Source organism: Pituophis catenifer, unplaced genomic scaffold (assembly GCF_029215685.1).
Source record: "Pituophis catenifer annectens isolate HBS135680 unplaced genomic scaffold, rPitCat1.0.hap2 SCAF_3, whole genome shotgun sequence".
Lineage (NCBI taxonomy): Eukaryota > Metazoa > Chordata > Lepidosauria > Squamata > Colubridae > Pituophis > Pituophis catenifer.
The window spans coordinates 75,384,980-75,409,022 of record NW_027256883.1 but is presented as its reverse complement, the minus strand read 5'-3'; the positions used below and the strand labels follow the sequence as shown (position 1 = coordinate 75,409,022).

General features: G+C 41.0%; 1 protein-coding gene across 1 annotated transcript in view; it reads right to left on the bottom strand.

Annotated features, from left to right (window-relative positions):
• Window positions 1-22,482: 22,482 nt before the first annotated feature.
• Window positions 22,483-24,043, bottom strand: part of BCL2 (BCL2 apoptosis regulator) — a 132,746-nt gene continuing 131,185 nt past the window's right edge. Inside the window, exon 3 of the mRNA XM_070942561.1 lies at window positions 22,483-22,750. Within this exon, the coding sequence (XP_070798662.1) occupies window positions 22,616-22,750 (135 nt within the window). The 3' untranslated portion in view covers window positions 22,483-22,615. The remainder of the gene's footprint in view (window positions 22,751-24,043) is intronic.

Below are 24,043 nucleotides of genomic sequence, written 5' to 3'. Positions count from 1 at the left end.
GAAATGAACTAAAATTCAGGCAGCAATTGTGTTGGGTTTAAGGAATGGAAAAAAGGACACCACTTTGTCTCAGACAGGAAAATCACTCAACAGCCCTGATTGAGGAGATACAGAGTACTTTTGGTTATTCATGGGGAAACTACACAAAGTACCTTCATATATACTGATACAGGACAAGGGAAAGAAATCTGTTAATTTTCAATTGCTTTGGATCAGAATTCCATATTTCCTTGATACTAGCTAAAATGCTAAAGCTGTTGAGAACTGAAGTTGGGAAGCACTGCAAAATATTATGTGTTTGTAAGATTTATGGCATAATTCGAATATGCTAATGCTAGTTTGGTGAAGTTAATCAATATAAGCAAATACCGTATTTTTCAGAGTATAAGACGCACCGGAGTATAAGATGCACCTACCTTTTTTGGTGAGGAAAAGAAGAAAAAGAAATCTCCCTCTGCCTCTGAGCAATTTTGCCTCGTTGCAGCAAACAGCAAACAGCCTGCTATACTTTCATTTTCATTTTCAGCATAGCTTGATTAGCACAAGGAAAAAAAAATCTGCTCCAGCAATTTACCTCTTTGCAGCAAGCAGCAGAGCCCTGGCAAAACAGCTGAGAGCAAATCAGCTGAGAGTTGGGAGGCTGATCCAATCAACTTGTGCTAATTAGCCTGTGCTGAAGCTGAAAGGGACTGTTTATTCTTGCTGTTTGCTGCAAGGAGGTAACTGCTGGGAGGCAGAGGCCAAAGGATGGGGGCCAGTGGGTGGGCGGGGCTACATTCGGTGTATAAGACGCACCTAAATTTTCACTCCCTTTTAGGGGGGAAATAGGGGCGTCTTATACTCTGAAAAATACGGTATATACTTGTAGGTACCAGAAAGTGAGCTCAACTTGAGGGAAGCTTTATTTCAAATGATATCTCTGTGGGGCAGCAACCAACCTGGATGGGAGGAGGGCTCAAGAGAGGAATCAATCTAGGCTCAGTACCTAAATGCAAGAGGGCTATGTTTGACCCCACCCCCCTTTAAAGGCCTTAGAGCCTTATATGGTCTTTCCCAGGCAAACATTGGAGAGATTCCTGTATTATAGGTAGTAGACCACTGTATTACCAAGAGCCTTGGTAGTACAGTGGTCTAAGGCACCCTGTTATTAAGCTGGTTATTAAGACCAGCTTCCTGCAATTACTGCAGGTTCGAATCTCGCCAAGGCTCAAGGTTGACTCAGCCTTCCATCCTTTCTAAGGTAGGTAAATTGAGGACCCAGTTGTGGGGGCAATAAGCTGACTTTGTATAAATATACAAAAGGATGAAGGCTATTGCTTAGCGCATTGTAAGCCGCCCTGAGTCTCCGGAGAAGGGCGGCATATAAATCAAATTAAAAAAAAATAATAGACAGTAATAATAAATTACTTTGAACTTTTTACCCCTGCATCTGGTTGTTTGCATGAGATAATCTCAGAAGTCTGGAATAGATTAAAATTCTATTCATACATCTGAAATCCAGTGTATCTGTATTGTTTCAACAACAATAACAAAAAATAAACTCTTGGGTTAACATTGCTGTGGTTCTTGGTTGATATTATGATTAATAACTTAGCTTGTTTTTAGTTAACCGTAAGCCCTAATGTGGTTGCTTTGTTTTTAGCTTAATCAAACATCCAAATTACTCTTTATGATTGAGTATTGATATAAATAAAAATACAAAGAAGGGAATGTTTGTTGTTGCAATGTACCATATTAGCTGATAGATATCGAAATTATAACCATGAGCAGATTTAGTATTCTCATTGTGTGTTGTGGACATTTATTTTGGAAATAGCCATGTTTTGGGGATGTGACATGGCCAATTACAAAACAGACATTTGCCAGTAGTTGAACTCTTTTTATTCTCAGCAAGTGGGCACATATCTAAACAAAATAACTGACTGCAGCTAACCATTGCTTTATTTTCTGGGAAAGCCTATAGAATCATTGGAAATACCAAAGGTTTTTTTTTTTTAATAAAAATAAAGAGAATGTTACAGACTTGACTCTTTCCATTGCAGTATGTTGTCTTCAGATTTTTTTTAAATAAAGGAAAATTATAAAAACATAAAATCAGATGAGGCAGGCACCTAGGCACATATTGCGAGGTTGTTCTTGAAATCCTATCTTTACAAAATTCAAACTTAGCTGTATGAATGAATGGAGAAATGTTTGTTTTTGCCAAGCACCTTTACTTGGCAAAAACAAAATCATTAGGCAAAATGCCACAAGCAAATTGTATCTGATTAAAAGGATAATCAATTATTTCACAAATCTAATCCTAAAGCTACCAGATATAGTCTGCAAGGATCTGATGGGCCACTAGATGGCAGCAAAGTGTTAGGGATTTTCTCTACCTCTTGACCATTTCTAGTGGTCCTTGAATTTTTGAGACTCGGAACTACCAATGCTTCTCTGATAGTAAAGACAGGATAATGTGACAATCAAATCAAATCAAATCAACTCTATAAACACCTTTTGTCCCCGTAATTCGGCTTTCTTTTTATTCTTGGCAATCCAACACAATATTGGGAGGAAATTATTATTATTTTTTTTAATATACTTTATTGGTTTTGTAATTAAAAAAGAAAAACAACAGATCTCTACTAAGATCAGCAGTGCAGGAGGAAATTATTAAAAGGGCCACACTTGTACTGCCCATTGGCAGAAAATCTTTCCAAAAGTTGAATAAAACACAATCAAATTTGGAACAAGGGAGAAGTGGCAAACCAAAACTGAGCTGGACGTTCCAGGGAATAATTCTCCAATACATCCCTAAGGGATAGTTGGGTAGCAACTTGAAAGGCTGTTGACTGATCCATTCTAAGCCTCACTCCCAGACTGGAGTATATATAGCCCATCCTGTACATATGTAGGAAGTTGGCACCCACCCCTCTCCTAGGAAAATGACATATTCTAGGAAATATTAAAAAGGCAGAATATTATATTTCCCTGGATGAGAAATTGAGAAACATGTTTTTAGGCAGGAAACACTCTTAATAGCCCCCACCATCCTCAATAGCCCACAGCAGATGTCCACACTTAAGAGATAAAGAGATAGCTAGGTCTATTCACAGGCAAATGCCCTCACCCAAGATCCAAAAAAAGGTAGGATTAGCCCTCTACCCATCTAGCAACAGAACTCACCACATGGCACCTGGGCAGATTACATCACCCAGCAAGGCTCAAGCAAGCTTGGGACCAGTGGTGAAATGTAAAATTTGTTACTACAGGTTCTGTGGGTGTGGCTTGGTGGTGGTGGGATAATATGACTGAGTGGGCGTGGCCAATTTTTTTTTTTAACTTTTAAAATCATTTTTTCTACAACCTCTTCGGCTGAAGAGGTTGTAAAAAAAATGCTTTTAAAGCCTCTGACAATCCCAGCTGACTTGCCTGATTGCAGAGGCTTTCTTTCTTTTTTTAAAAGCCTCTGACAATCCCAGCTGACTTGCCTGATCGGCAGAGGCTTTTTTTTTTAAGCCTCTGACGATCCCAGCTGAATTGCCTGATTGGCAGAAGCTTTTTTTAAAAAAAAAAAAACCCTCTGACAATCCCAGCTGACTTGGCTGATCAGCAGAGGCTTTTTTTCCTTTTAAAAACATTTTTTCTATAATCTCTTCGGCCGAAGAAGTTATAGAAAAAATGCTTTTAAAAGCCACTGATGATCCCAGCTGAGCCATGCGATCATCAGGCTTTTTTTTTTACTTTTAAAAGCATTTTTTCGGCCAAAGAGGTTTTAGATAAAATGCTTTTAAAAATTAAAAAAAAGCCTCTGATGATTGCGCGGCTCAGCTGGGCAATGGGGGAGGGCAGAGATTTTTGCTACCAGTTTTTCAAACCATCCGCCTCCATCGCTACCGGATCGGGAGATCTGGTCTGAACCGGGAGCATTTCACCCCTGCTTGCGACTCAGGACAGCTTACAGAGTTGCCCCTGCATGGCCCCGGGGGAGTCTGACAACCAATCAGAATACAAGCTCAAATTCAAAGCCCAACAGAAGGCATAAAACCAAGGCACTCTCAACATCTCGGCCTTTTTTTTTGTTCAGGAACTCAAGCCATGTGATCCTGTTCATCAATAAACCTTCTTTCCAAGCAACTTCCATGAATCCAGTGTCTTTTTCCCCACTTGGAACTGAACCCAGAAGAATATTTCTTCCAACACATACATGCACATGCATAGTAAACATAACATGAGGATAGAGTCCAAACACACAGTCCTCCAGATAGAGTTGTGTGAAAGGTGAGTCATGGAAACTGGACTTTTAGGCTTGATATGTTTTGCTGCTTATCCAAGAAGCTTCTCCAGTCAGGCACTGCGTGCATTCCTTATCATGTTTAGATTCGATTTCTCCAGCATGTCCAAAGCATCACTGCACTAAGAGCAAACTGGTCAGGTGCTGCATACAGTTTCTTCCTCTATCAGCCAAGGAACAATTGCAAGTCAGAACCCTACCTTACTTACTGGGTGTACAGAGTTCACTAATCCCTACAAGAACCAAAGATGCAAACTCCCACCTTGTAGCCCAGTGATGGCTAACCTTTTTCCCGTCATGTGCCAAAAACAGGGGGAGCATGGGGGGTTTATGTGCGTACGTGCCCACACCCATAATTCAATGCGCCCCATCCCCCTGCACATGCACGCATGACCCTCTCTGGGCTCCCCCCGCTTTTGGCACGTGATGGCCTGGTGGGCCGGTAGGCCCATTTTTCAACCTCCCCAGGCTGTCTAGAGGCTTTCTTGGAGCCTGGGGAGGGCCAAAACGGCTTCCCTCCCCCGGAGGCCCTCCAGAGGCTGGAAACAGCCTGTTTCCCGACTTTCGCTGGATTTGGAAGGCCTGTTTTTTGCCCTCCCCAGGCTCCAGAAGCTTTCTAGGAGCCTGGGAGGGCAAAAACTGCCTTCCCCACACTCCCAGAGGCCCTCCAGAGGCCGGAAACAGCCCATTTCCCAACTTCCGGTGGGCCCAGAAGGGCTGAAAATCAGGTGGCTGGCGCACACATGTGTGCTGGAGCTGAGCTATGGCAACACTCATGTGCCCACATGTGCCATAGGTTCGCCATCATGGTTGTAGCCTTTGGTTTCTTAGTTCTCAGGCAATGTTCGTGTTGTACCACTAGGTGGCGCCAACTGTGAAGGAGTCCATTTTACTACAGTATAGGAAAATGTCCCCATTCTTTTTATATGGTGGGCTTCAGAGGGGTGCTCTGTGTGCAAAATCTTAGCTTGTGATTAAAGTCTAAATAAAATCTAATCTATGATATACGATAGGAGATGCTCAGCACAGAAAGGGATAGAACAGGGACAAATCTAGAAAGCGATCAAGGTGGAATATTTGTTTGTTTGTTCTGTTTCCAACCTTTCTGTCCATGTAGTCTCAAACAAATACAAAATGATTCAGTTAACATATATGCAGATTCATCATGTGATCCACTTTTTGATTAAACAAAAAGTTCCACTTTCCCACAAAAAGTGGAAAAGAATAAAAGAATAGTAATCAAAACAAAGGTATGAAATTCATGTAAAAAATGAAAACGAAATGAATAATGTTTACACTAACACCATACCTGTTGCACATCCTTTCAAACTATCCATGCTTCCGATATGCCCATGAACAACTTTGTACAGTGTCTTTTATTTGTCTCACCACTATCTCTTTGAGGATTACATCAACTCCTTCAGCAACAACTTTCTCAATCTTTCCTTTCGTCTTGAACCGTTTATTCTTTCTTCACATATTTGTTTTGCAATGGACATTGTTTCTTCTCTGTGTGTCCAAGCCACCCAACATACCTCTTTCAAAACTAAAGTGTTGAATCAGGGGTGAAATCCAGCTGGTTCTGACAGGTTCTGGAGAACCGGTAGAGGAAATTTTGGGTAGTTCGGGGAACCGGCAAATACCACCTCTGGCTGGCCCCAGAGTGGGGTGGGAATGGAGATTTTGCAGTATATAAAGATTTTGCAATAAATAAACATGGATTCAACACAGTGGTGAAATCCAATTTTTTTACTACTGGTTCTGTGGGCATGGCTTGGTGGGCGTGATATGGCGTGGTAAGCGTGGCTTGGTAGGCATGGCAGGGGAAGGATACTGCAAAATCTCCATTCCTACCCCACTCCAGGGGAAGAATACTGCAAAATCCCCATTCCCTCCCCACTCCTGGGGGAAGGATATTGCAAAATCTCCATTCCCACCCCACTCTGAGGCTAGCCAGAGGTGGTATTAAATCCCAGCCGTGTGTGTGTGTGTGTGTGTGTGTGTGTGTGTGTGTGTGTATCATGCAGCCAAAGCAACATCATTCTGGGCTGCATGCAGATAGGGATGGTTGGAGCAAGATTGTGAAAGTCACTCAGGTTTTCCTTCTTGCCTTTTCATCAGGGGTGGGTTTTACTTACCTTTACTACCAGTTTGCAATGGGATCACGTGCTTGCTTCTGCTCATGTGCAGATTGCCTATGATGACATCCGGGGCAGTGGGCGGAGCCTCCTGCCAGTTTTACTACCGGTTCTTGCGAACCGGTCTGAACCAGGGGCAACTCACCACTGCTTTTCATGCCAATGTAGCAATTACCATAGCTAATTGGCTGATCCATTTTCAATCAGTAATAATTTGAATAATTTTATTCAAAAGAAGGATCACACAAATTCACTTATCATTTTGCTGAAAAACTTTGAGAATGACTGACTTAGGTCTCAATGGCATGAATTGACTATATTTACTGGAATAAAAATAACACTGAACTTAAGCCAATTTCCCCCTCTCACCACCCATCAATCAAAGAAAGAATTGATAGAAAAAGACATTAAAAAATGACAAAAGTTCTATGTAATGCCCAATTCCCCATCTTGTTGATCTGGGGTTTTCAACCCGATATCTGGAGATTATCTCTTTGTACATTTTTGTTTGTGACATACTTTTATTATGGATACTTGCTCAAGACCACATTCCAGTCAATTCCATGCGTGAGAATGACTCTTTTACCAATGTTGAGGTCTCTCTCTTTTTTTTGCCATTCAAGTTAAATTCATGTCTACAGAATGGCCAACATTATCAAATCTATCAATTTTACCCTTGAAGCTCTTTATGGGCCGAAGATTATTAAACATCCACCCATCAAGCTTCTCTGTGGCATTTTAAAAGTGGGCCTAGGCACCTCTCCTCCCACCCCTTGTCAGAGTGATTTGAGTCTCTATTGAAAAAGTTACAATAGAGAAGTTGGTTCCCATGTTCACTATTAAAATGGGATTGTTTCTTGGACAAAAGGACTGAGTGATTTTTGACCGTTAACTCAGCAGCAGCTCGAGATGTTTCCAGAGGGTTGGACAGAGAGATACATAGAAGGTGATAGTTTAATAGTTTGCTTAGGTCTTAATGGGCCTGCTGGAGCTTCTGTTTATTTTCTGTTTTCAGTTTCCCACTGTGGGATGATTTAATAAGCCAAATGCTTATTCAGTACAATAGGCGTCAGACCATGGGCAGCATGGAGTTCCTTGCTTCTCTAAATCAGTCAACATATTACTCACCGTGTTATTTTAATTAAGAACCTGTATTTTCAAATATTTTCCGCAAGGAGGGCGTGTGAGTTGTGTGACTTCAATGCAAAAGGTTGTGGAAATCACAACACTGCCCTCCAGCCATTCCTTGTCCTATTAGATGGTGTTTTGGTGGTCTCCGAATGATAAAATCCCTTTGATTGACCTTGTTGGATAGGGCTGAAATTCACTTTTTGTGGGTAATTTTTTAAAATTTATATTTCTAAACTGCTCGTCTCCCTCAAATTACAGGACAGCATTCGATTGAGTAGTTACCGGTATATTGTGTTGTTGTATACACACCAGTGGTGGGATTCACATTTTTTTACTACTGGTTCTGTGGGAGAAGCTTGGTGGGCGTGGCATGGCTTGGTGGGCATGGCAGGGGAAGGATACTGTAAAATCTCCATTCCCTCCCCACTCTAGGGGAAGGTTACTGCAAAATCCCCATTTCCTCCCTATCAGCTGGGACTCGGGAGGCAGAGAATAGATGGGGGCGGGGCCAGTCAGAGGTGGTATTTACCGGTTCTCCGAACTACTCAAAATTTCCGCAACCGGTTCTCCAAAACTGGTCAGAACCTGCTGTATACCACCTCTGATACACACAGTACAGTTTTTCATGGAGATAGAGTGTGCATTATGCTAGGCTGAACTGCTGTCCCAAACGTTTCTATTGTTGCCATTATGGAAATAAGCTTGACCTGCTGATCCATTCAGCATCTGAACATGGAAATACAGACACTTGGTTGTGTATACTTTGTGGAGGTTTTAGCCTTTGGCTGACATTAACACTGCTTTTACAAAACAGCATATTCTTATACACATGTTGGAAAATGTGCCTCACCATGAATTTATGATAGAAAGTTCATTCCCAGTTCCAAGCTCAAGTAAGGAATTTCAATGGTTTTCCCTACCTCCCCCATAACTATATCAATAGTCATTCAATAAGCCTTGGATATGTTGGTCTGGTTTATGCACATAGTTCCAAAACAAGGGAGAGGGAAGGAAAAAAGCCTTTTAGCATTCAACTCTGACATTGTTGAGTGCTTAGGGACATTTTTGTCTGCCGTAAAGAGTTCTTTTTCAGATGCAACTTGGAATCATAAGTGGTGCACCTGTCAAGTAAGGCTCAGCTGCCTTTTCACCTGGAACCCTGACGGTGGAACACTTTCCCTAAAGAGGATCACTTGGTACTTCCATCACTGTCTTCCCACCATCAGGTTTCCCCAGGCATTTAAATACCCATACTATACTTAGATTGCAGTGTTGAATTATTTTACTTTTTTGTGCTTTATATTGCTGAATGCCCCTCTCTTATTTTTCTCATACCTCTATAATTGGCATAATGATTCTTATTAGATGGCTCATATGCACACATATCGGGGTGGGTTCTACTTACCTTTACTACCAGTTTGCAATGGGACCGCGCACGTGCGAGCACTTCTGTGCATGTGCAGAAACTTCCTGATGACATCTGGGTCAGTGGGCAGAGCCTCCCGCCGGTTTTACTACCGGTTCTTGCAAACTGGTCCGAACCCGGGGCAACCCACCACTGACACATATGCACATTTCCCTTCTGTATACAAGTAGTCCATGATTTACAACAGTTTGTTCAGTATCCGTTTGAAGTTACAACGGCACTGAAAAAAGGGACTTATGACCGTTTTTCACACTTACGACCATTGCAGCATCCCCATGGTCACGTGATCAAAATTCAGATGCTTGGCAACTGACTCATAGTTACGACCGTTGCAGTGTCCCGGGCCCATGTGATTCCCCTTTCGCCATCTTCTAACCAGCAAAGTCAATGGGGAAGCCAGATTCACTTAACAACGGTGTTAACAATTTAACAACTGCAGTGATTCACTTAACAACTGTGGCAAGAAAGATCGTAAATAGGGCAAAATTCAGTTAACTGATTCGCTTAGCAACAGACGTTTTGGGTTCAATTGTGGTTGTAAGTCAAGGACTACCTGTATATAGTACTGCTCTTTTGAGGTTTGTTTTCTTGTTCGCTATCTCCACCAAATTGCAGATGTGTCATTTCATATTTTGGTTATTTTTTCCTGTTCTCTTACAAGGTATTATCTTCATTGCATTTTTTGAAAAACCTGGTTCTCACCAAATTCAGCTTCTGAAATGTATACACATTCTACTCTTTCCAACTTGTGTGTTTCATCTAGAGATAAAGTAAGCCATTATCTGTCTTCCAGTCATCTCCTTTATGTCTATATTCAAGAGTTCTCAGCATGAGGAGTTAATTCCTAGACACTTAACTGTAAAGTTATGATCCAAGGCAGGATTATGCAGTTTGCCGGATCTATCATTAGTCTCTTACAGGTGTGGAAAACTGGAGGAGTTTAACTGAAGCAACATTTAGGCTTTTTTAGTGAATCGTGTTATCCAAATTCGTAGGCTTCCTAAAAAAAAGAGTAGTTTATCTCAATGGTGAAATCCAATTTTTTTTACTACCGGTTCTGTGGGCGTGACTTGGTGGGCGTGGTGTGCTTGGTGGGCATGGCTTGGTGGGTGTGGCAGGGGAAAGATACTGCAAAATCTCCATTCCCACTCCATTCTGGGGCCAGCCAGAAGTGGTATTTGCCGGTTCTCCGAACTGCTCAAAATTTCTGCTACTGGTTCTTCAGAATCTGTCAGAACCTGCTGGATTTCACCCCTGGTTTATCTAGACAATAAGTGTTTTTTATAGGGGCAATCTGGTTTACCCAAATATGGGACAGAGCATACTGCTTCCACTTACTCTCTCCCCTGGCATAGCTGACAAAGCTAGGAGAGCCCATGGCTTAGAGGTTAATACATCTACCTAATATGTAAGCAGTCTGGGTTTGAATCTCAGAAGGTATGGCTAGCTCAGTAATGGTGAACCTTTTTGGCACTGAGTGCCCAAACTGGAACGCGCATGCCAGAGCGCCGGAAACCCGAAGACCAGCTGGCCGGCGTATACGTACCTGTTTTTGGCCATTTTTTGGCCTGTTTTCAGGCCGTTTTTTGGGCCATTTTCAGGCTGTTTTGGGGCTGTTTTTCAGAAACCAGAAGAGCAGCTGGCGACGGTGTGCGTGCCCACAGAGAGGGCTCTGCGTGCCACCTCTGGCACGCGTGCCATAGGTTCGTCATCACGGGCTAGCTGACGAGAGTTAAATAGCTCGAAATAGATCTATAGTAGTCGCCCTTTATTTCTTTGTCGGTAAATATAACACAAAATAATTCTCTAGACAATGTTTTTTTTTTCCGTTGAAGGGGTGTGGGCAATAAATGAATACTGACTATTTAGGGTTGAGCCATGGATTTAACTAGAGTATGCTATTTCACAACTGATTTTTCTGCACACCCCTACTCTACCCTTCTTTATTAACACTACGTTTAATGAAATACAGTTCTTGCGGACTGGACGGGAGGAGAATATCGACAGATATAACCCCTTTATTTATGGACGGGCAGCAACAGAATGTCTCTTCCATCCCACTCTCAAAAAATTTATCGTGAGCATTTCTGCCTTTGGCAAATGCATTAGTGCAATCAAATTAGCCTAGGCAGAAAATGGCTTTCTACGAGAATGCACTTTCTTAATAATTGCAGGTACAAATATAGATATCTAGAGAGGGAGACAGACAATATATTTTTTGATTAGCTTCCGTCTCAGGGATTGGATGGCATCTTTTTCTGATCACAAGTGGCTGGCTGCCAAGTCGGTTATCTGACTCGATGGAAAACTCTTGCTTCCCCCCCCCAATCTGAACGATGTCTGCTTTTGCACAAACCTATTAAATGCAGCTGTACTTAAAATGTATAACAGCATTGGTTTAAAAACAGTCTGAAGTTAATAACTGGTCTCCCCTCTTCTCTCTGATCTCGCTGATCTCTTTGATTATAGCTGAAATACACTCACATCTTGTGAAGTGTTTTCGTTCCTCTCTTTGGCAGCCCCACCATCTTTTTCCGCCTTCTTTTTCTTCTCTGAAAGCTGTCCTGCTTACTGTCAAATCTACAAACCATTATGGCGTTTAAGATAATTTTTCTTCCTTTAGCTAAAATGCAAAAAACCCCAAAAACATTTTGGGTTTCTTTGGGGGTGGGAAAAGTACTTCTCATTAATTGCAAAAGCCAAGTATCTCTTAGTATTTACATGAGCTCTGGCTGCTCCTAACGTTTGATATTCCCAGATGTTTTCAGATGCTACCACACATTCACCCAATGCTCTTCAAGTCCGAAGAACATCCATCCACCTTTGAGCTTGGCATACATTTCTATCAGTCCCAGATAGATTCTCCCTGGGTTCATCTGCAAATCCTGCTTGCCCTGGCACAAACCATTTGTTTAAGAAGTAAAAAGGTGAAGTTGCACTCAAAAGCTCTCCCCAGACCATTGCAACAGTGTCTTCCTCCCATCATGTCTTACTCTGCATCAAAAGCAATCTTTCCCCTACTTCTACTGGCAGCCTGCATGTGGTACTTCATTATGTAGGAGGCAATTATTCTACTTCAAAGTCTAATTGAAAGAGCCAGTCAACTAATGCAGTAGTTGAGCCAAAGGGAAAATATGGATATGCAACTGAATTATCAGTGATACCAACACAGAATTTGTCCAGTAGGTTGCAGAAAAATATAATCAATTATTTTAACTGTAAACAGTTTACCAAGTTTATTCTAACTTGGTAAACTATTTCCTCACCCCTGATCATTTCATTCTTTCATTCTGACTCTAAGTTTTATTACAGTGCTTTTATGCATGTACACTGCAACGCAGGGGTGAAATCTACTTATGTTCCCAACTGGTTTGGAAGTGCACGCACCCTGCACGCATGCAGACTCTCTGTGCATGCACAAATCCTTCTCCGTATGCGCAGAGGGTAAAAAACAGGTTACTTCCTGATTAAAACCAGGAAGTAATGATGACCGGGTGGGTGGGTGGAGCCTCACGTCGCCATCGCTACCGGTTGTCCGAACCACCGGCCGCCATCACTACCAGTTGTCCGAACCACCGGCCGCCATCGCTACCAGTTGTCCGAACCACCGGCTGCCATTGCTACCGGTTCGGCCGAACTGGGCCGAACTGGGAGCATTTCACCCCTATGCAACTGTTACATGGAAAACAGACTTCAAAATCTTCGTAAGAATGTTGTTGGAAGTCTCAGACATAACATATGGTGAATATACATCTTTCTCAGTTCAAGCCACGTTTAAATGTTTAAAGTCTAAGAGATTTTGTTAAGAGTCATGTATAGGAGAAGCATTTGTGTTTTGTTAAAAATTGAACTGAACAATGGAAAGTGCATGGGAGCTTCCAAAAGGAGGGAATTCTTTATCTAATGTTCCTTTGGAGACAAAACAGCTGTTTCTGCAAATTCAGAATGTAAAAATCAAGAAAATCTATCTTGTAAAATTCAGGAACTTGGACAGGAGGAAGTCGGTAATGAGGAGAGGATGTTAAAAGGGAGAGAACCCTTCACCTGCTTTATCCATACATGTTGGGGGAATTCAATGTTAAAGACTCCAGATGTTGAGCAAAATATGGATTCAGAGGAGTTTCCCTCAGTTACATCCATTTGCAGGCTCACGAGAGAGCAGTTTGATTTTCTGCCAATCCTGTTTTTGCATAATTGCAAATGCAAGATGATTATGGAGTCAAAGTTCCTTTCAAACAATTACTAAGATGAGAGACATCATCATCTGCCTGGTAAAATTCAACAGGGATTGATCATTTGGGAGTTTAAAATGTGAAGTATTTCTTGGTCCAGAATTTTAACTGAGCTACCTCAGTTTTCCTCAGTCTTTTGCTCTCTAAATACATTGTGAGTACATCTCACAGAATTGCCAAGCTGTATAGTTGTTGAGAATTCTAAGGAATTTTACTTTAACCTATTTGAAGGACATCTGGATGAGATAGTTGGAAAGACAATTTGATATTGGTTATGGACGTTTCTTATAGTCAAGCAAGAATGTGGGAATGGAATTTCCTCAAGAGCCAGGTCAACAGGGAAGATGGTTCTTTTTAGATAGGATATATGAACATATTTTTTCTAAGCTATTCAAACAGATATAACTAATTGGAGGGCAGACTCTATTAAAGGCATAATGGGAATTTCATTGCAAATGATTTTGCTTTGCAGCGTTTCTGGGCCTAGTTTCAGCTCTTGCGTAATTGGATAATTGCCAAGACCATTAGAAATAATGTCAGGCTACGCATCCTATAATCATATGGCTTTCTTCCAGTGTAGCCTAATGATCTGTTTTGGGCTCCAAATCATAGTTAACTGGAACCTTTAAGCAAATGGCTTATAGCTTCCATGTCATCTACTCTGGAATCGAAAGGCCCAAAGGAAGGCATGTTCTAAAGTTTTCTTCAGTCTGAAATTGGCCATAAGTGATTTTAAGAATTAATTATTACATGGAACACTGACATCATTTAACAGTTTCCATATGACTTCTAGTGAAAACAGAGGAAAATATACTGTGGGATTCCTTAAAACAGAATTTACTCTGATAGACCTCTCCAAGTGGATCTCTAGAACTAGATAACTCTTCTATACTTGTGAAGATACAATCAACTTTTTTTTTTAATGGTCATCCCAATTCTGGCTCATTCTGTAGCAATTTCAGTTGCATTTGGGGTCAGCAAAAGCTGCATGTTTATCTTCAAGAGGCATGCCATTATTTTGTTTAAAATCTATAATTTAACTCTCTGTTACTAATTGGATTGCATTTGTGATGTAATAAATATAATAAATGATTTTGCAATCTAAAAGGCAGAAATAATAGAGCATATATTTAAATCAATAAATTATCTTGTTCGAGCATTGCTGACTCTGTGAATATGACAGAATCAAACTATCACCCAAACTAACTGACTTTGCTTATACTTTTATCAGAAACTCAGCTACATCTAGCAATAGCAATAGCATTTAGATTTATATACCATGCAACACAGTGCTTTACTACACCCTCTGGGTAGTTTATATTTAAGACAGAGTAGTCTTCCTCGTCAACCCTCCATATTAGTTGGGAACTGAAGACTCAAAACATCAAAAACACAGCAGACAGAGGAAGACTGCTGTATAGAGTTGTAAATTATATGTATCACCTTAACCTGATCCATATAATTAGGGGCTGAAAGCACATGCGATCTGTTTCTTACAATGTTAGATGAGTGTTATTGCCAAGTGGAAATTGTTATCTTAGTTTTAAGTATCAGACCACAAAACTTATAAGAATCTTGTTAATTGGGGGAGGGGAAATATCACCATCAACCAATATGCTTTTCTAACCAAAAATAGCTGGCTCCATGAAAAGCTGAATGGCTGCTTGATTTCTGATGAAATATGTGGAAAGTTAACTACATTAGGTCCAAAAAGAAAATGTTACTATGTAGAATGGTTGCATTATGAATTTAGCAAATTTACTAAAAAGGTAAATCACCCTTGGTGAAGAAACACACATGGTTCTTTCATTTGCCATTGATTATTTGAAATCGGCATACTTTTAGACACAACGCTGTGCATTGCGCCTCAACTTCAGCTCACTCTGTGCCTCCATTGAGACATAATGTTTGCAGTAAATCTACAATCTCTCAATGATGTGTTTGCAGTAAATCTACAATCTCTCAACAATTACGGTGCACACGGAAGGGTGATTTAACACTGTCCCTCACTCCTCAGGGTCTCCGTAAAACTCACTTCCTCACAGTTACTAAGAGACAAGCTTCCATTATCATCAAATGCTTGGGGTCAAAAGCAGTGGTGAAATTCAACTTTTTTTACTATCGGTTCTGTGGGCGTGGCTTGGTGGGTGTGGTGTGGCTTGGTGGGCGTGGCTTGGCGGGCATGGCAGAGGAAGGATACTACAAAATCCCCATTCCCTCCCCACTCCTGGGGGGAAAGGATATTGCAAAATCTCCATTCCCACCCCACTCTGGGGCCAGCCAGAGGTGGTATTTGCCAGTTCTCTGAACTACTCAAAATTTCCGCTACCGGTTCTCCGAACTGCTCAAAATTTCCACTACCGGTTCTCCAGAACCTGTCAGAACCTGCTGGATTTCACCCCTGGGTCAAAAGCAATCGCAACCGAGTATCATTTTAAAATTGGTATCGTAAGAGTAATAAATACCCTTTTCATATACTGAATTTCATTGCTTCCAGGAAAGGTAATCAAGATATGTGAACTACGTTTACACTTTTAAATACTGAAATTCATTTGGCCCTTAGAAACTAGTTGGGATAGAAGGAATTCCTTCCCCAATCCCAAAATAAACGACAACCCAGTGTATTAGTTTTATTGATCCGTGGTTTCGGGGTGGAGTACCATCAGTACGCTGACGACACCCATCTGTACATCTCCACCCCAGACCACCCCAACGATGCCCTTGAAGTGATGTCCCAGTGCCTGGAGGCCATATGGATCTGGATGGGGAGAAACAGGCTCAGACTCAACCCATCCAAGACCGAGTGGCTGTGGTTTCCGACGTCCCGATATAGTCAGCTGGTGCCATCGCTGACTATTGGGGGCGAAGCATTGGCCCCCACGGAGAGGGTTCGCAACTTGGGTGTCCTCCAGGATTCACAGCTGTCTTTAGAAGAGCACTTGACGGCCGTGACCGGGAGGATTTTTCATCAGGTTCGCCTGATCCGCCAGTTGCGTCCCTTTCTGGATCGGGACTCGTTACGCACGGTCACTCATGCCCTCGTCACCTCCCGTCTGGACTATTGTAACGCTCTCTACATGGGGCTCCCCTTGAGGAGCACCCGGAGGCTCCAACTGGCGCAGAGTGCGGCCGCGCGGGTGGTGATGGGAGCGACGTGGCGCTCCCATGTAACGCCTCTCCTGCGCGAGCTGCACTGGCTCCTGGTGGTCTTCCGAGTGCGCTTCAAGGTTCTGGTTATCACCTTTAGAGCGCTCCATGGCTTAGGACCTGGTTATTTACGGGACTGCCTGCTACCACCAATAGCCTCCCACCGACCAGTACGCTCCCACAGAGAGGGGCTCCTCCGGGTGCCGTCGGCCAAACAATGTCGACTGGCGGCCCCCAGGGGGAGAGCCTTCTCTGTGGGGGCACCTACTATCTGGAACGAGCTCCCCCCCCGAGATACGGAGGATTCTGGATCTGCGTACCTTCCGTCGCACGCTTAAGACGTTCCTATTCCAGCAAGCCGGCCTGACCTAAACTTCTCCTCTTTTAAATGGGAATTTTAAATTTGGTTTTAAATTATTGGGGTTTTAAATATGGTTCAGCCAAATTTATTTAATTTGTTTTATCTCTATTTTAAATTTTGTATTTATATGTTTTATTTTATGGCTGTTCACTGCCCTGAGTCCTTTGGGAGTAGGGCGGTATACAAATTTAATAAAATGAAATGAAATGAATGATCTTTCACTGGAGATCTGAGAAGGTTTCTATATATTTAGAATTTATGCAGAATAGAAGAAGGGGTACTGGACTTGGAAATGAATGTCATTTTGAAACATTGTAAATATGCAGTATATTATACTAAACCAAGGTTATACTGGAGAAGGTAAATTAGGGGGATGTTTTGGTCAACCTCACCCCCAATATTTTTTCCCTTGGGAAACCATCATCCAAAACATTCATTGCTTGATGTTGTGTATTGATGCACTTTCAGTTTCTTATGGCAGAGGAATCACAGTTGGATGACTTAAGCGCTCCTATCCTAAGCTATTACTACAATATGGCTGAGTGGATGAATACTGTCATCAAAAGACTCAAGTGCAAATCTCAGCCTTGCTGTGAGCCCGTAATTTATCTTGGAAGGAATATCTGTCAGCCCAATTCTATTCAACCCTTAAGAAGTTCAGTTCAACAAGTCTTTTATATCCGTAAGTGGACATAAGGACATAAGGTTGAATTTCTGTTTTCCAGACACAATGTGAAATACTCCACAAGATGAGATGAGAGGGAAATGGGATGAGTTATTTCAAAGCATAAGCAGATGAAAATATCTGTATAATGTTACATCATTTTCAGCTCTAAAAGCTGTGTTTTGCAGGATTTTCCCCTTAAATCAAAACAAAGTATCCAAAAAAAACGGAAGGATTATCAATCATGGTGAAACAACTGAGAAGATAGGCAAAATCAAGCTTTTATGTACATTTAACATCTCTAAAATACGTTCAACTTGAATAGTACAGTATTAATATTAACAATCCTTAGAGCTAGTGCAGCCACAGTATTATACAATTTGCAGCAATCGAGGGGTGGGAAGTGGGGTACACACTACTGGCCATCTATTAAAGACAATTGACAGACATTTGGACTTCTCTGGTATGTAGACACTTACAATACCAAGAAGCCCAAGGGGACAAAAACAACAGGAAAACACCCAGCAGTAGCATCTATTTACATGCCTGCAATGTGAAGCAGCTCTGAAAAACAATCGCAGCATTAGGCAATACAAGAAAATGAACTTTGTTCCAATAATTACTATTTTCTAGCAGCATAGCCATTCCTAGCTCAGATAGCGTTCTATTTTGATAATGTAAACGTTTCATTCAAAAACACTCTGTTCTTACTGGATGGTGCTTGAGACCTGTAGTATGATTTTTTTAAAGAAGAGGAATCTGGAAATTAAGAAGAGAAAGTGCTGAGAATGCTCCATGCTTTCTTGTCCCGTAAGCCATTATGCTCAGATGCTCGCACAACCTCTTTTGGAGGAACATCATTATTCTGCCCTAGTCAACAGAACAGGGGTCCTCCAAATTAGACAACTTTTAAGACTTGTGGACTTCAACTCCCAGAATTCCTCAGCCATCCGAGGCTGGCTGAGGAATTCTGAGAGTTGAAGTCCACAAGTCTTAAAGTTGCCAAGTTTTGGAGAGACCCCTGCTATAGATGATGGATATTCCCATATTTCTATTCTAGCCACACCAATTAAGCAGTTTCTTGAAAGTATTTCATTTGGCTCATTTATAATGACTTTCTTCCATATGAGGTGAGCCACTACACCAGATCTGAGTTTCTTCCTACCTCTCAATGGTGAGAATGGTAGGGCAGTTACTTGTTACTATAGCTTAGAACCATCTCATGCCTTGCTCCATGTTCTTCCATGACATATTTGAAAGCATGTAGCCTCTGACGCAGCACTGACCACACATTATTTTTTGTCATTCTCCTCAAGCTTCTGGACAGCATTTTAAGACTTGCCCAAGGGGTTGTATTAAGGAACCTAGTTCAAACATACATGCTTATTACTATTTTGACACTGACGTGTATCACAACTTAATCCTATTCGTATTTTCCGGTATCAGGAGAGCTCTTACACTGAAGGAATAGTCTGATTCTATGCACAGTTTTCCGTAAGTCAGTTGGATGAGCTAGTCTCAGTTTAGGATGTGTGAACCAGTTCTTTGGTAAAACTTTAAGCCTGGTGAATCACTGCACCTTGGAGTTTCAAGGACCTGAAGCTTGTTTGTGGAATGCAAAGGCACAGCTTTTGTGGCATTCCTTCTCTACACCAAATATTTTAACTGAAGGCTAGTTGGAAAAACATTGTGTGGTTTTCTTATATGTTTGGACTCTTTGGACATTCCAGTCGTTTTTAGGCACAGTTCAAATGCCTGAAATGCTACAGAATCTAAATGCACCTGACTTATACAGAATTGCTATTTATAAATCTACACTTTTAATATATGTTAATAAACATTTTTAGGCTTAGCAAAGCTAAATAAAGTGAAGCCGTAACACACATTGCCCAGTATCTAGAAATTAGAATTCAACCACATATCTCTATAGGTTTCTTTTTGCTATGAAATTAAAGCGCTCATTTCACGGATGCTCTTGAAATGCTGGATGCAAAGGCCATAATTGTATATAGTAGCTACAGCCACGTTTTAACATGCATAAAAACTCTGGGCTCAGCCTACCAGAAAGTTCTCGTGTGCATGCTCCATTGGCAGGAGAAAAAGCTGAGAAAAGGTGGCTTTCTGGTGGACTTGGCCCATTTACTTTTTAAAGCAGCTTTGAAAACATGGTATGAATTACAGCAGCCTTCCCGAACCATGGTGATCTTCAGATATGATGAGGCTTCAGCTCCCAGAATTCCCTTTGATTATGGGGGAATCCAATACATTTGGAATGCAGCAGGTTGGGGAAGACTGAACTACATTTTAAGTTTAAAAGTACTACATTTTTGAGACCAGCTTTTCCAGCTTGGTGCCCAACTATTGTTTTGGGACTACAACTACAGTCACTGTAGTTGTAGTCAATGGAAGCTGGTTATTATTTCTTTATTAAACTTACATGCTGGCTTTCCAGTCAGTAAGAACTCTGAAGGTGATTGTGTTATCTAATCCATGTTAGCAAGTACCAGGTTAGAGAAGGCTGATCTCATTAGTTGTTTTTTTTTTTGCATATAATGCCACAAAATCAAGTTATTTCGCTTCTTACATATGTTGTATCTGTTAATTATTTTGCTACATTCTTTTGAATACAAAGCTTTTGATGACTGTACTTCAGTCCTGACATTTTATCACTGAATTAATATTATTTCATAACTTCTACTACTTTACAGTTTTACAGACATTTTTTAAAAAAAATGGAAAGGAAAGCTTTAAAAAAATAAACAAGATAAAAATTCATTCATGTCAAATATGTCCATCTCATTTAATTTAACCTTTTGATCCTTTCAGTTTTTGATTTTCATCCCAGAGTCTATGATGCCCCTCATGTAATAGCTCACTCACAAATCTGAAATACATTGCCTAGGATCCAAGGAACAAATTATAAGTTGGTATCTTTGAACTTGATGAGTCCTTCCTCTGCAACATCCCAAACACCTTTGCAAGATAATCAAAGCATTGCAGAAAATCTTCAGTGTTGAACCCAACAGCAAAGTCCGGAACAACTACAGAAGTCCCAGCTGTGTAGACACGCAGCTTTTCACTGTGGCCATTTATTTAATCTGGTGATATAAATGGATTGTTAAGATGGAACAATGGACTACTGGAATGAATACCACAGCTGCTTTTGTCCAAGTGACAATCATCCTGACAATTTGCCTTCTTCAGGGACTAAGTCCACCTTAGGCAGTCCAGCAAGTTGATATCTATGCTGCCGTTAAACAACTTCATGAACCGAGTCCACTGCATTCTTGGTTACATTCTTAGATATTGCCAATTTTTTTATTTTGGGGGTTTAGAGGTATAATGCCCAGTAAGCAAGCACACACACACACACACACACATACTCAGGAAGGCTCAGGATCTTTGTCATCACCACTGCCTCATTTATTTGCCTTCTCCATCTGAGCCTAATTTGAACCAAGGGCCAGAAGGAGAAGTCAAGATAAGGGGAGGCAGCTTCAACTTCTCTTTGCTTCATTGGTACTTGGTATTCTTTGGATAATAGATGAATTCACAGGAACAGTAATCAAGTGACAGGTGCTCAGTCGGTTGGGGTGGGACACCTTCAACGTAAACCTGGGTTGATGCCTGATGATGTTGAGTTAAGGTGCCAGAAGCTCTGCCTATAAGCCACCTTTGATATTTATAATCAAAGAACCCAAGTGTAGGCATGGAGAGTTTCATATTCATTTTGCTGAAAGTTATTGTAACAAATTTTCCATTCTCTTTCCTTTCCAGATTTCCATGCAAAAACACTTGGCATCTCAAAGGGTTGAATGTCTATGAGTCATACCAGATGGAGGCGTTGGACCATTTCTTTATCTTCTTTTCTTTTCGAAGACATCTGAAGGAATAAATAGTGTGCATCACTTCTGAGGCAAATACACTTCCAATCTGGGACTGGCCCAGGGCTAAGAATGCAATCTGGGTGTTAATTTTGGTACAAAGAGGAAGCCATACCTAATCTCCACCAGCTAATCGCTTCTTCTGGCCAAATGAACCTTGAGCCTGTTTTCGACTTTGAGATGTTATTAATTAACAAAGAAAATTACATTTAAGACCCTAAGAAAAATTAACCAAGGAAGGCAGGCTCTATTGCGAGCAAACCCTCATTCTACTGGGAATGTGAGCCACGGCTGACTTTGAGGCTTCAGTTCTGCAAGCCAGGCACAGGCACTTTTGGTTTTCCTGATAATTGCACGAAAAACGGCAATTTTACCGATGAAATATTTAATGAAACTGTTTCTGCCCATTCCAATGTATTTCATTTCAGCCTTTTAAATCACAGTTTGAGGACCCACAAATAGCTTCCTTATAACGATGGCCAATTGTGGTATGTAATGGCACAGCACTCATGTAACAAAATACTGCATGAATCACTATTTCCAGCTGTTGCTCTGCTGGGCATTTTTCCAAAAACAGCTGTCGGCTGTAGGGACAGAGGGTTGAACCATATGGTCTTATTACTGGCCTGAATCTGGCATTGTTTCTCATTCTGAATAGGTACCATGCCGAACCACCAAATCATTGTCTTCTCATCCTGTTGCCTTTTTAAATCACCTTATTCATAGGCGGCTCTGAAATCTTACCTACAAAATTATGCCACTTTATCATCACTCTTCCTAAGGGTTAGGGTATGTCTCTATACCTACAGTTCTTCAGCCTATTGTGATAAAATAGTCTGTGGAATGATGCTTTATAAGGAAGCCGAAGATCTTTGGAATCTTCATTAAAAAATATACAATGCTTGTGTTCCAGAATTTTAGGAAAATAGTGGGTTAAATGTAAAATACTTTTAATAAATAACTCCTCTGCAATGTAAAAAATAAATGAATATTCCCTTTGGCAGTAATAGCAGATATATATATATATATATATATATATATATATATATATATATATATATATATATATAATATGTGTATGTGTGTGTGTGTGTGTGTGCATTTATATATACACACAAATATGTGTGTGTGCTTGCGCGCGCATGTGTGTGTATATGCACACTCGTGTGTCTGTGTACACCCAAACACACCCGAACACATATATAGAAAGATACTTGGCTCATAAAATAATAGCATTATTTGACACGGGGGGAGAAAAACACCTCATATTATTTTCTTCTTTCAACACTCCTCTTTTTTCAGTTTCTGAAATCAAGATTTCCCATCAGTCCATCACCAGTTGGATGAAGTCGAAAGTCACTTATGTCCCAGGTAAGCCCCCAGGGTGATGCAGGCGCCCACCACTGCCAGACTAAGGATCGTCTTCAGAGGCAGCCATGACAAATCGAACAAAGGCCTGATGTTGTTGCTGTACAACTCCACAAAGGCATCCTGTATAAAAGAAAAGGATAGGGAAAATGATGAGAAACAGGAGAGTACATGCTATAAAACATGAATAGGCATAGTTGGTATTTGTGACCGTTAAAACCAAACCAGCCTACAAAACAAGTATCAAATATGACCTTTTCATTCTCATTCCTGGAGGAATCTCTTGAATTGTGGAAGAAACTCCTGCCAGGTGCGACGGAAGAATCACCTGCCTTTTAGCCAAGATTGAGCCATTGGCATTCTTAACTGTCAAGCAATATAATAAGGGCAGTTTGGTCTAGTGGTTAAGACACTAGCTAAAAACCAGGAGACCATTAATTCTATATGGGGGCACCTGCCCTCTGGAATGAATTGCCCCCGGAGATATGGATGATCCCTGACCTACGCGCCTTTCGCCGTGCCCTCAAGACATTATTGTTCCAACAAGCTGGGCTGGCCTAAACATGAATTTTAATGGTTGTTTTAGTTTTTTAATAATATCGGGGCCAAATTATTTAATATATTTTTAAATTGCTTTTAAATTTTTTGTATATGTGTGTTTTAGTGTTGGCTGTGCACCGCCCTGAGTCCTTCAGGAGAAGGGCGGTATAAAAATTTAAATAATAAATAAATAAATAAATAATAAATTCTAGCCCTGACTTAAATAAATGCATCTTGGGCCAGCTGGTTGGTGATCTTGGGCCAGTCACACTCTCTCAGCCCTAGGAAAAAGGCAAGGGAAACCACTTCTGAAATCTTATCACGAAAACTGCAGGGACTTATCTAGGAAGTTGCTTGGTATCAATACCTGGAATGGGAAAGGGGAAGAAGAGGAGGAGAAGGAGGAAGAGGAAAAAGGAGGAAGGAGGAAGGAGGAGAAAGAGAAGGAGGAGGAGGAGGAGGAGGAGGAGAATTCAATTCAATTCAATTCAATTCAATTCAATTCAATTCAATTCAATTCAATTCAATTCAATTCAATTCAATTTATATGCCGCCCCTCTCCGAAGACTCAGGGCGGCTCACAATACATTTTAAAAAATCATTATAAAAACATCTAAAAATTAAAAACATTAAAAACTCATTCACTCCATTCATGGCCGGATCTTGCCAGATCACAAGAGTCTTCACCATTTTTCGGAAGGCTTCACCTTCTTTTCGGAAGAAGAAGAAGAAGAAGAAGAAGAAGAAGAAGAAGAAGAAGAAGAAGAGGAAGAGGAAGAGGAAGAGGAAGAGGAAGAGGAAGAGGAAGAAGAAGAAGAGGAGGAGGAGGAGGAGGAGGAGGAGGAGGAGGAGGAGAAGAAGAAGAAGAAGAAGAAG